The sequence below is a fragment of the Chlamydotis macqueenii genome, chromosome 8 (assembly GCF_036417535.1).
Source record: "Chlamydotis macqueenii isolate bChlMac1 chromosome 8, bChlMac1.mat, whole genome shotgun sequence".
Lineage (NCBI taxonomy): Eukaryota > Metazoa > Chordata > Aves > Otidiformes > Otididae > Chlamydotis > Chlamydotis macqueenii.
The window spans coordinates 7,273,428-7,285,517 of NC_141563.1; the positions used below are offsets into that span (position 1 = coordinate 7,273,428).

Below are 12,090 nucleotides of genomic sequence, written 5' to 3' on the forward strand. Positions count from 1 at the left end.
TCTAGAAAGGTATGGAAAATCTAGCTGTGATTTATATTGTGTGTGGACTTCCTGAGGCAGTTTTCCCAGTGCTGTTCTGTTTCAGTCGTGTCGTGAAACAAAGCTCCTTAGTTTTTTATCAAGAAGTGGCTTACAGTAATCACATATTCCAGCCTGCATTGTTTGTCCTCAAAGCAGAGCTTCTGTACAGCTTGGCTAAAATACAGACAGACTTACCTTTTCTATAACAGCTCCTCGGAATAACTGGCTGGCTTTTCCTGGTAAACGTTGCCATGACAATTTGTCTAGATGTGCCTCTGGAATCGCTAATGCGAGATAACGGATGGAACGCTATGCTCACTGATGATGTACTGTTCCAAGACACACACAAGCTCCACAGTAAGGTTATTTTCTAGAGTTTGAGGTGTGGCCTGCAGTTTGGGGTGCTGCAGTATCTGGGAATGCCACGTGAAGTATCTGAGAACAGTTATGTGCTTGCCTGAACTGTTGTGATGAGGGGTGCAGTAGTTCCAAAAAGTAAGGCTTACTTATAAAACTAAGGAAATTTTTAGGCTGCTTTTAGCTTTTACAGAAAATAATGGCAATGTCCAAGTAAAAATTAGAAGAATTGCCCAGAAATAAACCTTTCTTCCAGTGGTCATCAGCTAATCCTGTTTTGGAAAAGTCACTTTGTAGAACAAAACCTTAGTGATATGAAAAAAAAAACAAACACAAAACACAACCAAAAACCATCCAAACCAACCGTTACTGTGCTGTTGAGGGACTCCAGTGTACCTGAATTCATAAAACGAGGACTGGAAGTGAATCGTGTGCCTAGCGTTCACTCAGTGCGGCTTTTTGGCAGTGAAGGCTTTCTCAGAAACTACAAAAGAGAAGCTGGAGGTTTACCTCTAGTTCTCTCTCAAGAAACAGACATCACATCAGCATGCTATTTCCAAGACAAATGATGCCTACAAAGTGAACGTGATTTTCACGTATGCTACCAAATCCTAGCTTCGCTATTACCAGAACGATATCCGTTGGGGCTAGCTGTGTGGCTAGAAGTCCCACGTTGGCCAGAACAGCTCTGTTTTTTGGTTTGTTTTCTTTTTTTTTAATGCGTTTATTTGTGACTGACTACCTTAGATTACTTGAGGCTCCAGTGAGAACGGCTTCCTAATTCGTTGATACCTTGCACTGTTCCCTCTGTCAAAGAGGTTTGGCAATGGGTTTTGTATCTGCGTCTGCTTTTGCTAGGACCGTTTCCTCTGATGTAGATCATGGTACCTCAGCAGGACAGTGAGTAATGAAAAGAATAATCAGATAGAAATAGTAGTACTAAAAAAGCCTTCTTAAGGAGCAGCTGTGGCAAGTTACAGTTTTAATCTGATACTTACTTTCCAAGCTTGATTAGTGTTGGTTCAGGACATTTTTTCTGTTGGTTGTTGGGTTTTTTTTTTTTTTTTTTTTTCTTCATTTTTTTATTTTTGGGATTTTTTGGTAATCTTTCCTAGCAATTCTTTTGCTACCACGTAGTGGCTTTAGGACTACGGAAGAGTTTCATTTTAACTGCGTACAGAGTCGAGTGTAATTTGAGGCAATAGAAAGCTTTTTAAATGGCAGGACTCAGCTGACCCACGCTTTCTCGCAGGTGTGGGGTGCGGTTTTGCGCGCTGTGCCGTCACTCACAGCCATTACTTTGTGCCAGAAGCTGTAACTGCCCCAAGAGACTGGAACCCCGTTATCTCCTGCGTGCTTGGGATGTATCACTGGAGCCTCTTCCTTTGAACACGGCATTCGCAAGTTTTATACCACCTTAGCTCATTCAGAATCATTCAGCGAATCCTCTTTTACTTTTGATCAGGTTGCAGAGGGAAAGACTCCGTGGATTCATATTTTATGCTCCTCTCAACCACTAAATGGATGTTACAAAAGCGGTAGATTTGTTTTTAAGCAAAGGCTGTTGAAGAATAAGTCCACATCACCTTATCCGAATGAACATTTCTAAAGTACTGACAACTTTGATCATGGTATGAAGAAAAAGGGTAACTAATAAGAAATTGGAAAGTCTACAGCAGTGAGATTTAGGGGTAGCAGTGAGGACTGATGTTCTGCAATAAAAGCAGAACCTAGAAGACCAAAAGGATATAAAAGTGCTGAACACACAAAATCAGGAAGCTTAGCTCCACTTTTTTCTTTTTTCTTTTTTTTTTTTTTTTTTTAATGTCTTCTTTGGTCAGTTAGCCTGGAGGTGCTCGTTTTTCAAGGTGGTGTTTTTTTTTTTAAACTCAGAACTAATTCCTCAAGTGAACTCTTGGAATTATATGCATATTCTTCCCCAGGGCTGAAATTCCTCCTCTTCTCCATATTTCTATAAGAGAAGATTTCTCTAGAGAAAAAGCTTTCACCTTTCTGTAATGACCATTTTTAAGATACGGCAGTGCGTCCATTTTATCAGTGTAACCCATCACGTTCCCAATAGGAATAGGGAATACACTTGAAAACTGAAGGCACTTTTTCTTCCATATTTTGTATGTCATTTATTGTAGTGGCTGACTGAGGCACTCCTTTCCAGATGAGATAAACCTTTTTTTTTTTTTTTTTTAAATAAGGGTAAAAATAACAGATAAGCCAACCTTCTGGCAATTTTTCATGTTGCTGTGCTGGGACTCTTTTTCTGTATTTCATCTTTTGGTGCTTTTTTGCAGCCTCCGTTAAGATTTTTTTTTTTTTCCCACTTTTGAAAGAAAATGTCGAGTATTTGCACTGCCTTGTAGTGATGCTATGTTGTATTTATTGTATAAGCGATGCAGCCTTACTATTTGTCTTTACCAACGGGTGCTTATCCGTCTGCAGCATCAGACCAGGACTAATCACAACTGCCAGGTCGTGATAGGATAGTAGTGACTTTCAAGGGACCAGAGCATGGGAACTATCTCCAAAACTTGCCACTACCCGTTGGGAAAATATAAAAAAAGAAGAGCGCAAAGCTTGAAATTAATTTAAATTGATGATGCTGATACTGCTCCCCAGTGATGGAGCACGTATCGCTCTGTAAACCACAGTAGGCATGGCCAGCATTAGGGGACATGCTTCTCCAAGCAACTTTGCAGGGATCCGTTGTACCAGCCCCAGTCACAGCACCCAAGAGAAATATTTAATAGTGGCTTTGAGAGCCACATGGTAGCTGAACTGCTGACAGGAAATTCAGGAGTGTGTTAGCAGCATTATCATCACTGTTTGTTTTTTTTTTTCTCCAGCAAAATAGATGTCTAGGGCTTGGTTTTATTTTTTTTTTCCTATTAATTCCTTTTTTCCTAATGGCTTTCCATGACCTGGATTCATCCTGTTGAATATCTGTAGGTACGACGTTGCCAAGGTGAATTTACAGTAATTGTAAAGTGAATTTACTTTGGGTGCAGTGTAAAGATGGTGGGAGATTAATCCAAAGCAGAGCTGTCAAGGTCGTACATATACTCTGGTATAAATTCACTTGTCTGATTTTGAAAAATATCTATTTAATGAATTTTTTATGTTAATGAAACAGCAACCAGCTATTTTATGTCTCACGATGTGTGAGATTTTTGCATGGTTATCACGAATTCCTTACAAATGAGATAAAAATACCTTAATCTGAAAAATATCACAGGTGGTTTGGTTCCATTTTGGTTTTTTTTCAGAAAATGGTTATTTTACTGCTTCCCTCCCCAGTATTACAGATAAGCAGTATCTATAATCTGCCAAATAATTGCAGGTTTTATGTCTAAGACTGTTAAGTTTGCTGATCACATTCATTAATGTCTTTTAACCCAAAGTGTATTTTAGTTTTGAGTGTGATGATATCCAGTAAAACCACTGCACATCACTTTCTCAACCACTTCAGCTCTTTCCACTTGGACTTCAGCTTTTCCTAATGTTCCGTTGAGCTTAGCGATCTAAAAATAAAGTACAAATCCTCACAAAAATGAATACAGCAAACTTTTTACAATAGCCTTTTAAAAGAAAAAAAAAAGGCCGGCCGTGTAATTAATATTCATTAATTATCAGTATTGAGAACTTAAAATAAAACCCGACCACCTAAATGACAGAAAGCTAATACTAAACAAATACGTGCGCTTTAGTCTTTGCCATGGTCTCATCACTTCTTTTTTTTCTCCAAACCAGGTTTTTGATTTTAGCCTGGGGGAAGAAGACATGGAATTTTTGAACTCTATGAATATCAACAGAAAATGAATTCATCTAACCTGTCCCCTGTGGAGAGGATAATTTAATCCCAGGTTGTTCTATACCGCAGAAGTGATGCAACGGAAACATTAATTCATTTTAAACTGAACAATGGATCTAAATCGTTCTCTTCGGTACTCAGAGAGTACCTAGTAAATATCAATCAATAATCAAAAATGAGTATCAGTGGCTTGTATTTACTGTTATGTTAAAAAATAATAAAATCCTATCGTTTAGTCTTGTCTTTTTGCTTTCTTACAGACACAGAAATGCTTACTTTCAGCATTTGCTCTGCTTTCTCGGAACTTTCTGGCCTGTTCTCCCAGTACGGGTTGGGCTCCCTCCCAGTATTTATCACCAAGGTTTATCACCCTTACATATTTTGAAAAGTATTAGTTACTTAGAGGCACAGATAAGAGCATGTAAACCTCGAAACGTTTTTCAAAATCCGGAATATTTGCTCCGGGATTGCAGCAGAAATCTGAATCTGACTTTTTACAGTGTTTTTTACATTTCTTCTTGTCATGAGAATTGTGGGGGATTCCGCAGGCACTCTTGGTGCTTTCTTGGTGAGCAAACCTGTTCTGTTGGTACTGTTTCAGGGATCTCCTGTCTTCACCTGGCCCATCAAGGAGGAACGGCTCCGGTTTGTGGCCCAAGTTGCATCAGAATGCATAAAAGTACTTTTTCTTTATATAGGTAAAGATTTTTAAACGTGCTGAAGAGTAAGGTGTTGGAGAAAAATCCTTGGCTAATCTGTTTTGCAGGAATTTTCTGTATCTCTTAAAGATGGAGAATGTTCAGACGCTCCTCTGACGCAACTGTGAGTTGTCCAGCAGCGCCAGCACTAAGACGGTACGATCTGTCGGAGGCCAGCAATCTGGGCTTGGGGAGAACCCCAGCTTGCAACTTCTTTTCCGACAGGATCAAAGCATTTTCCTCCAAGGAAACTGCCCTGTGACTAGCCAGGTTTCTGAAATCCCCACCACAAGATGTTCTTCTGAGAAGTTCCACAAGAACTTTGGCTGTGACAGGCAGTCAGGTTTGTTGTTGTTGCTGCCATGCCCTAAACCGTGAGTTTCTCCTCATCTGAAAAACTCGAGTATCTAAGAGCAGGTACGTATTCAGGATCCCTGTGAACAGAAGCGTCTGCCTCTTCATACTTGTGGACGTGTTGCAGAAACATTTTCTTAACCAGTGTACCCAGGTCAAGCGGCTGTTACGTATCAGTCTGGTGTGGTGATCTGGGCAGCTGAAACCTGTGCTCTGGTTATTTCTGAAATGGCGCGTGGATCACTTTGTGTTCTCCTTTCTCCTTATTCTCACCGTAGGCAGTTCCAGAGTGGAGTTCTCCGAGGAGCTACGGACGGCCCGCGGTTCTGCAGCGTATTTCCTAGCAGTGTAGGCTTCCGGAACGCTGGACCTGGCAGGTGGGGAGGTACCGAGCAAAGTTTTTGTTCTGTTGGTGGGGATGGAGTGTAACCCTGGCGTAAATCACCTCACTAACCAGCGTATTTTTGGTAGGGTGGGCCGGACCAACCTGAATTCACCCCTGTTTGTACTGCAGCCCTGGTAAGCAGGCTACAACCTGTGCAGCTGACCCACGTTAACCTATCACCTCTGAGGTTTCAGGCAGCCTTCAGCGCAAATCCAGCTGATCTGGTTTCATTTGCCTGAGAAGAATGAAGCTGTATTTCAGTTTCCTCCCTGCTGAGACGTCAAGAGGGCTCCGAATGTGTGCGGTCGCCCAATTTTAATGATGCTTTTTGTGATACAAATAGCCAGGTGTTTGGAGTGGAACTGAAATTGCCCAGGTATCTTACACAGCCTCTGACAAATGATTTGGTGGATGTCACATCTCCGGGTTGGAGCCGTCTCAGTTGGCTAACCAATAACTCAAACATGAAAGCCTGCACCTCGGACTGCTGAAACCCTGAGTCACTCGATCGTTTTTAATTAAAGCGTGTTCCTTTCATATGTTCCTCTTGCTTAAAATTATGCAAGAATTACTTCCTAGAGGAAAATGCCTAATGAATGCACCTTTATTTAGTATTTTTCTATAAATTAGCTGAATAAGGGGGAAAGCTTGAAATATCCGGGGTACGTCAGGCAGTTGCAGGGGCTGCATATGTCAACCTCAAGCGTGATTTATCTGACGTGCCTTTCTGACAGTTGTAATTTAACGGCTGTATTTTCCTCCGGGCTCTCAGGAGGCTAAACATCTTTTCAAGTTTCTGGCTTTGTAGTGGCAGAGTAAATGTCTGTTTGCCCGTGTAATTTATCTGAGTCATTCTGGGAGAGGCGTGGAGCAATTAAAGCATGACTATTAGCATAAATGAGAGGGCCTCCCTTCCTCGGGGTAGAGTTACTCTTGGTGTCTTTCAGAGGAAGGCTGCTTCCCCGTAACGACCGCTGCTGCGAACTGAGCGGTGCGATGCTGTGAACTGGAAGACCCGATCTGCTGAGCTCTGGTCCATGGGGATATTGTTTTGCGTTTCAGTTTGGAGTGGAGTTAAAGAGAACAGAGCAAGGGAGGAAGGGGAACATTGCCGCAGTAAGCGCAGCAGCTGAGTCAGCATTTCACATACACTCAGGTGTATTTTCTTTTAAAAGTTTGAAGCGAGAAGGAATTGTAAAACCTAAACTCGCTGCTTCTTTCTCAGCACTGTTACCTCCGTAAGTAGCTGCCCTTGCCAATTTTGTTTTAAAAACCAAATTGAAAACTTTTCTTCGTCTTTTCAAACGCGTAGGCACCTTCCAGCATCCCCTGCACGTTCAAAGCCCTTCTCTGCAGGTGGAAACGCCAACACACGCTGCTGTTGGACGGCGGCACGGAGCGAGTCCCCCCCGGGCGCCAGTGCTGAGTGCGGCGCTCCCGTCTGTTGGCTGGCCCCCGTCCTTGGCCCTGCGCCGGGGCAGCCAAAAAAAAAAACCAACCCCCCTGCGGCAGTGCCCGGGGGCGGGGCGGGGCGGGGCGGGCGTGCGGGATCCTGCAGGGAGGAGTTAGAAGGGAAGGATCGCAAACGGGGGGGAGAGCAGCAGCTCCAGAAACATTAAAACCACCCGGCCGCCGGCTCGCCCGCCGGAGTTGCTCCGCGGGCACGCAAGATGCGCAGGGCCGGCGGGGGCTGCGCGCCGCGACTGAGCGAGGTAAGCCCCCGCACCGCCCTCCCCCCCCCCCCCATCCCCAACGCGGGTCTGGGGCCGCCGCGAAGCACCGGCGGCGCGGCTCCCGAACGCAAAGCGGCGAGGGGGCTCTCCGGGACCCCCCGTGCCCGGCTCGGGGCAGCCTCCGGCGGAGGCGCTGCGGGATGGAGCCGGGGGGCGGTGCGGGGCAGGACCGGTGGGAGTTTGAGCACGGGAGCGGTGCCGGACAGGAGCCGTGCGCGCTGGAGACCGAAGCCGAGCTGGAGTTTAAGCCTGGGAGCGGTGCGGGATGGGGTGCAGGAGCGGGGTGAGGTGCGGGACAGGAGCGGTGGGGGTTTGAGCCTGAGAGCGGTGTGAGGTGCGGTGCAGGATGGGGTGCAGGAGCAGGAGGAGGTGCGGGACAGGAGCAGTGCAGGATGAGGTGCGGGAGCAGGAGGAGGTGCGGGACAGGAGCAGTGCAGGATGAGGTGCGGGAGCAGGAGGAGGTGCGGGACAGGAGCAGTGCAGGATGGGGTGTGGGAGCAGTGGGAGGTGCGGGACATAAGCGGTGCGGGATGGGGTGCGAGAGCAGGAGGAGGTGCGAGACAGGAGTGGTGCGGGATGGGGTGCGGGAGCAGGAGGAGGTGCGAGACAGGAGCGGTGCAGGATGGGGTGCGGGACAGGAGTGATGTGGGATGGGGTGCGGGAGCAGGAGGTGCAAGACAGGAGCGGTGTGGGATGGGGTGCAGGAGCAGGAGGAGCTGCGAGACAGGAGCGGTGCGGGATGGGGTGCAGGAGCAGGAGGAGGTGCGGGACAGGAGTGGTCCGGGATGCGGTGCAGGAGCAGGAGGAGGTGCGGGACAGGAGTGGTCCGGGATGCGGTGCAGGAGCAGGAGGAGGTGCGGGACAGGAGTGGTCCGGGATGCGGTGCAGGAGCAGGAGGAGGTGCGGGACAGGAGTGATGCGGGGCCGTGCCCGGTGGCCTCGCACCTTCTGCTTTGCCCACTGAAGCTGTGGTTTAACAACTCCGCTGTTCTCCCCTCGCGTTATTTCACGTCTGCGATTCTCTTTCACTGCCCCCCAGAAAACGTTTCTACGTGCGGGGAGTTTCCTCTGGGTCTGCGTTCCTTAACCATGCCCGCTTCCAAAGCTTGCAGTGCTAATTATTCAAACGCAAGGCTTTTTTTCCCTCTTGTTTCAGACCCAGGGAATGGGCTTGCTATCTAGCTTATTTACATATCTCTCTTGATTTTCTAAACTTTTTACTGCTCTGGGTTTTGTAAACTGTGTTCTTACTTTTATTTAGCAAGGGCACCCCTTTCCCGTTTACAGCTCTGAGACAATCTCTTGCTTATAGATATTCCTGCGGGAATTCACCCTGGTCGAGATGGCATCAGAAAATTGCGTAACTGCCCCCTTCCAAAACACATCGGGCTTGGTTCGCGCCGGAGAACGCAGGGCTCCTCTCCAGTCATCCCTGGGCAGGCTTGCATGCGCGTGCAGTTAATCAAATGAAGCCCGAGTTGCCCCGTTACTGAATACACCTAACCATCTTTTAAATATATTTTAATCGCTGAATTAACCCGATTCCTCTGTGACGGCTCTCGTGACTCTGATGTCCAACGAAACTAGCGGGTTATTTGAAACCGTTTATCATTTGTTACACTGTTTGCCTGCCGCCTTTTAACTCTGGGCTTTGTGCCTCTTGTTCTCAGGGCTGCGGTTTCTGAGGCCGCGCAGCGGTGCCGGGCGGGCCGCGGGGCCGAGGAGCTGCCACCGGCTTTGCGCTCGGCGTCACCGTCCGGTGGCCGCGGGGGAACCATGAGCGCCGGCACCACCGCCCCGCTGAAGGTCCTCAGCAACCTCGCCAGCACTGATGTCAACTATATCATCAAAGAGCATTATAATTACACGGGAAAGCTAAATGAGAATGCGGACAGTGGAATAAAAGTGACGTCGGTGGTTTTTATCATCATTTGTTGCTTTATAATCTTAGAGAACATTTTTGTCTTGCTTACCATCTGGAAAACCAAGAAGTTTCACAGACCCATGTACTATTTCATTGGGAACTTGGCTCTTTCAGACTTGCTGGCTGGTGTGGCTTACACTGCCAACCTCCTGCTCTCTGGGCACAAAACCTACAGCCTCACCCCCTCCCAGTGGTTTGTAAGGGAAGGCAGCATGTTTGTTGCCTTGTCAGCTTCTGTCTTCAGCTTGTTGGCCATTGCCATCGAGAGATACATCACCATGCTGAAGATGAAACTCCACAATGGCAGCAACAGCTTCCGCTCCTTCTTGCTGATCAGCGCTTGCTGGGTGATCTCCGTGATACTCGGGGGACTCCCCATCATGGGCTGGAACTGCATCAGCCTCTTGTCCAACTGCTCCACCGTGCTGCCCCTCTACCACAAGCACTATATTCTCTTTTGCACCACCGTTTTCACTGGCCTTTTGCTATCTATCGTCGTCCTCTATTGCAGGATCTACTCCATGGTGAGGACTAGGAGCCGCAGGCTGACATTTCGGAAAAACATTACCAAAGCTACGAGGAGCTCGGAAAAGTCGCTAGCCTTGCTCAAGACAGTGATCATAGTCCTGAGTGCCTTCATCGCCTGCTGGGCTCCCTTGTTCATCCTGCTTTTACTGGATGTGGGGTGTAAAGTGAAGACCTGCGCCATCCTCTATAAAGCAGAGTATTTCTTAGTACTGGCCGTGCTCAATTCAGCCACGAACCCTATCATCTACACCTTGACAAACAAAGAGATGCGGAGGGCTTTCATCAAGATTCTGTGCTGCTGCAAATGTCCCCCGGCGGATTCGGGGACCAAATTCAAGAGGCCGATCATCGGAGGGATGGAGTTCAGCCGGAGTAAATCTGACAACTCCTCCCACCCGCAGAAGGAAGAAGGCGACCATCCTGAAACCATCATGTCTTCGGGCAATGTTACCTCATCCTCTTAGGAGTAAAGGGGGGGATATTTCAGAGCCTTCTTCTGAAATCGGGGAGCTGAGCCGCCTGCTGCGCAGGGCGGCAGCGCGGGGCTAAGTGAGCAAGTAGCATTAGTTCTAACGAGGCAAACGGTGCACTTGCGAGGCTGGAGTTCAAGAAATGGGACAGACTGTTCTGGCTTGAAACTCGTTTTCCCTGGAGCATGTTTTGTCTTTGCACTGAGGCAGCTCAGGGTTGTCAGGCGCATTCATATCCTGAAATCTCCTTAGTAACTCTGAAAGACTGATGCCTTGGTGAAATGATGCCTGGTGTGTGTGAGAGAAAGAGAGAGGGGGAGGAGGGAGAGGGAGAATGAATCTTTTTTTTTTTCTTTTTTTCTTTTTTTTTTTTTCCCTGTGAGAAGAATGTGAAGTTATTTCTCCTTTACTTGCAGCAAACCGCTGACACAAAGATCTTTCTGTACCAAGTTCAGTGGTGGCTCTGGTGCAGTTGATCAGAAGTGTTTGTTTAGCGCAGAACACAGATGTAACTTCGACCACGTACATGCATAACTTGGCGTAACTTTCCAGAGTTTTTAGTTAAATCACAAGGTTTTATTTGCAGAGTCCAAAGCCGCTGGGGTTTTACAGAGCAAATCATAGCTGTGAATTTTTGCTGCCGGTCCGTATTACATTTAACGACTGCGAGCCAGGCTCTGCGGTTACTTTCACCTGTACAATTCCATTGACTGCGTCGGATTTCACGGCGCAGCTCAGAGCAGCGTTGGGCCCCATACGTTGATTGCCTTGTTATTCTGTAGCATTAAATACACCGCATTATCATGACAAACGCAAGGTAGAACTAAAGGTCATTTCTCTTGAGGATGACTGAGGGTAAATGTAATAGTGTGAGATGCCATTGACAACAGCAGGATTTGTGCCCAAGTCTGAAGAGTAAAAAAACGAAGGGGCATTGCCATGTCAGGTTCGTAGTCTTTGCAAAGGTCAAGATCAGTTGGGAAACCTGAAAATAATATCATTTCAGAAAAATGAAAGGAAAGCTGAAGTGAAATGACTATAGATAAATGTACTTAAGTAACAAAATGCAATACATTTTGGCACATTTTATTAATGTCTATAATTTCAGCGAAGATGTCTACATTGTATCCGTTCATGGAAGAAGTACCTGTCGTTAAATTGAATGTATTTCTTTTCCAGCATCGTTTTTACTCCTCTGTTTTTCTAACCTGTGCTAATGGGGTTGAATGTGTACAATGTAAATAAGTTAATGAGGTGCGGGAGTCTTCCAGCACCTGGAGTATTACCATAACAGAAGCGGCGTATCTGGGATAGCTGAGAGCAGCTGACTGATTTACAGGTATTGGCAATTCCTAGAAGTGACATTTTGTACAGAAAATGTATTGCCTTTGTAGTCAAATTTCCAGTGCAATTAAACTGATGGTTTGTTTTTTTTTTTCCTGGTTTAAAAAATAGTATTTAAAATGTTTCTGACTTCTGTTGTTCAATTTGCACATAGCTTTATTGACTTCTAAACATTAATAAACTGATTTTTTTAAAGATTCTGTTACTAGTACTTTTGTGCTATTGTGGGGCTTTCATGTCAGGTGTGGTTTCTTGTTGACAGAATTCGGTGAAAGAATTCCTTGATTTCGGTACCTGCTGGGATTAAGCCAGTTCTGCGGGGACGTAAGATGCTTAATGCCACTTACAGGATCGCGTAAAATACAAAACGAATGCTAGAATATCATTTCTCACCCGTGCGTGCTGTACGGATGAGAGGCCATTAAAAGAATCTCTGCAGTAGCCATTTTT

The 12,090-nt window shown here is 46.2% G+C and overlaps 2 protein-coding genes across 3 annotated transcripts in view; both read left to right on the top strand.

Moving 5' to 3' along the window:
* The window catches only part of LOC104479318 (putative oxidoreductase ZK1290.5), a 46,776-nt gene extending 42,337 nt beyond the window's left edge, over nt 1-4,439 (top strand). The window contains exon 8 of one of the 2 annotated variants that reach the window (XM_086753084.1): nt 4,144-4,439. The gene's annotated coding sequence lies outside the window, so the exon portion shown is untranslated. Of the gene's footprint in view, nt 1-1,630; nt 2,501-4,143 lie in introns of those variants that run through there. The other variant, XM_086753085.1, reaches the window with a different exon arrangement.
* Nucleotides 4,440-7,250: 2,811 nt separating this feature from the next.
* On the top strand, nt 7,251-11,840 carry S1PR1 (sphingosine-1-phosphate receptor 1). The gene is made up of 2 exons (XM_086753887.1): nt 7,251-7,353; nt 9,045-11,840. The coding sequence occupies exon 2, from the start codon at nt 9,151-9,153 to the stop codon at nt 10,288-10,290; it is 1,140 nt and encodes a 379-aa protein (XP_086610013.1). The 5' UTR covers nt 7,251-7,353; nt 9,045-9,150; the 3' UTR covers nt 10,291-11,840.
* The last annotated feature ends 250 nt before the right edge of the window (nt 11,841-12,090 follow it).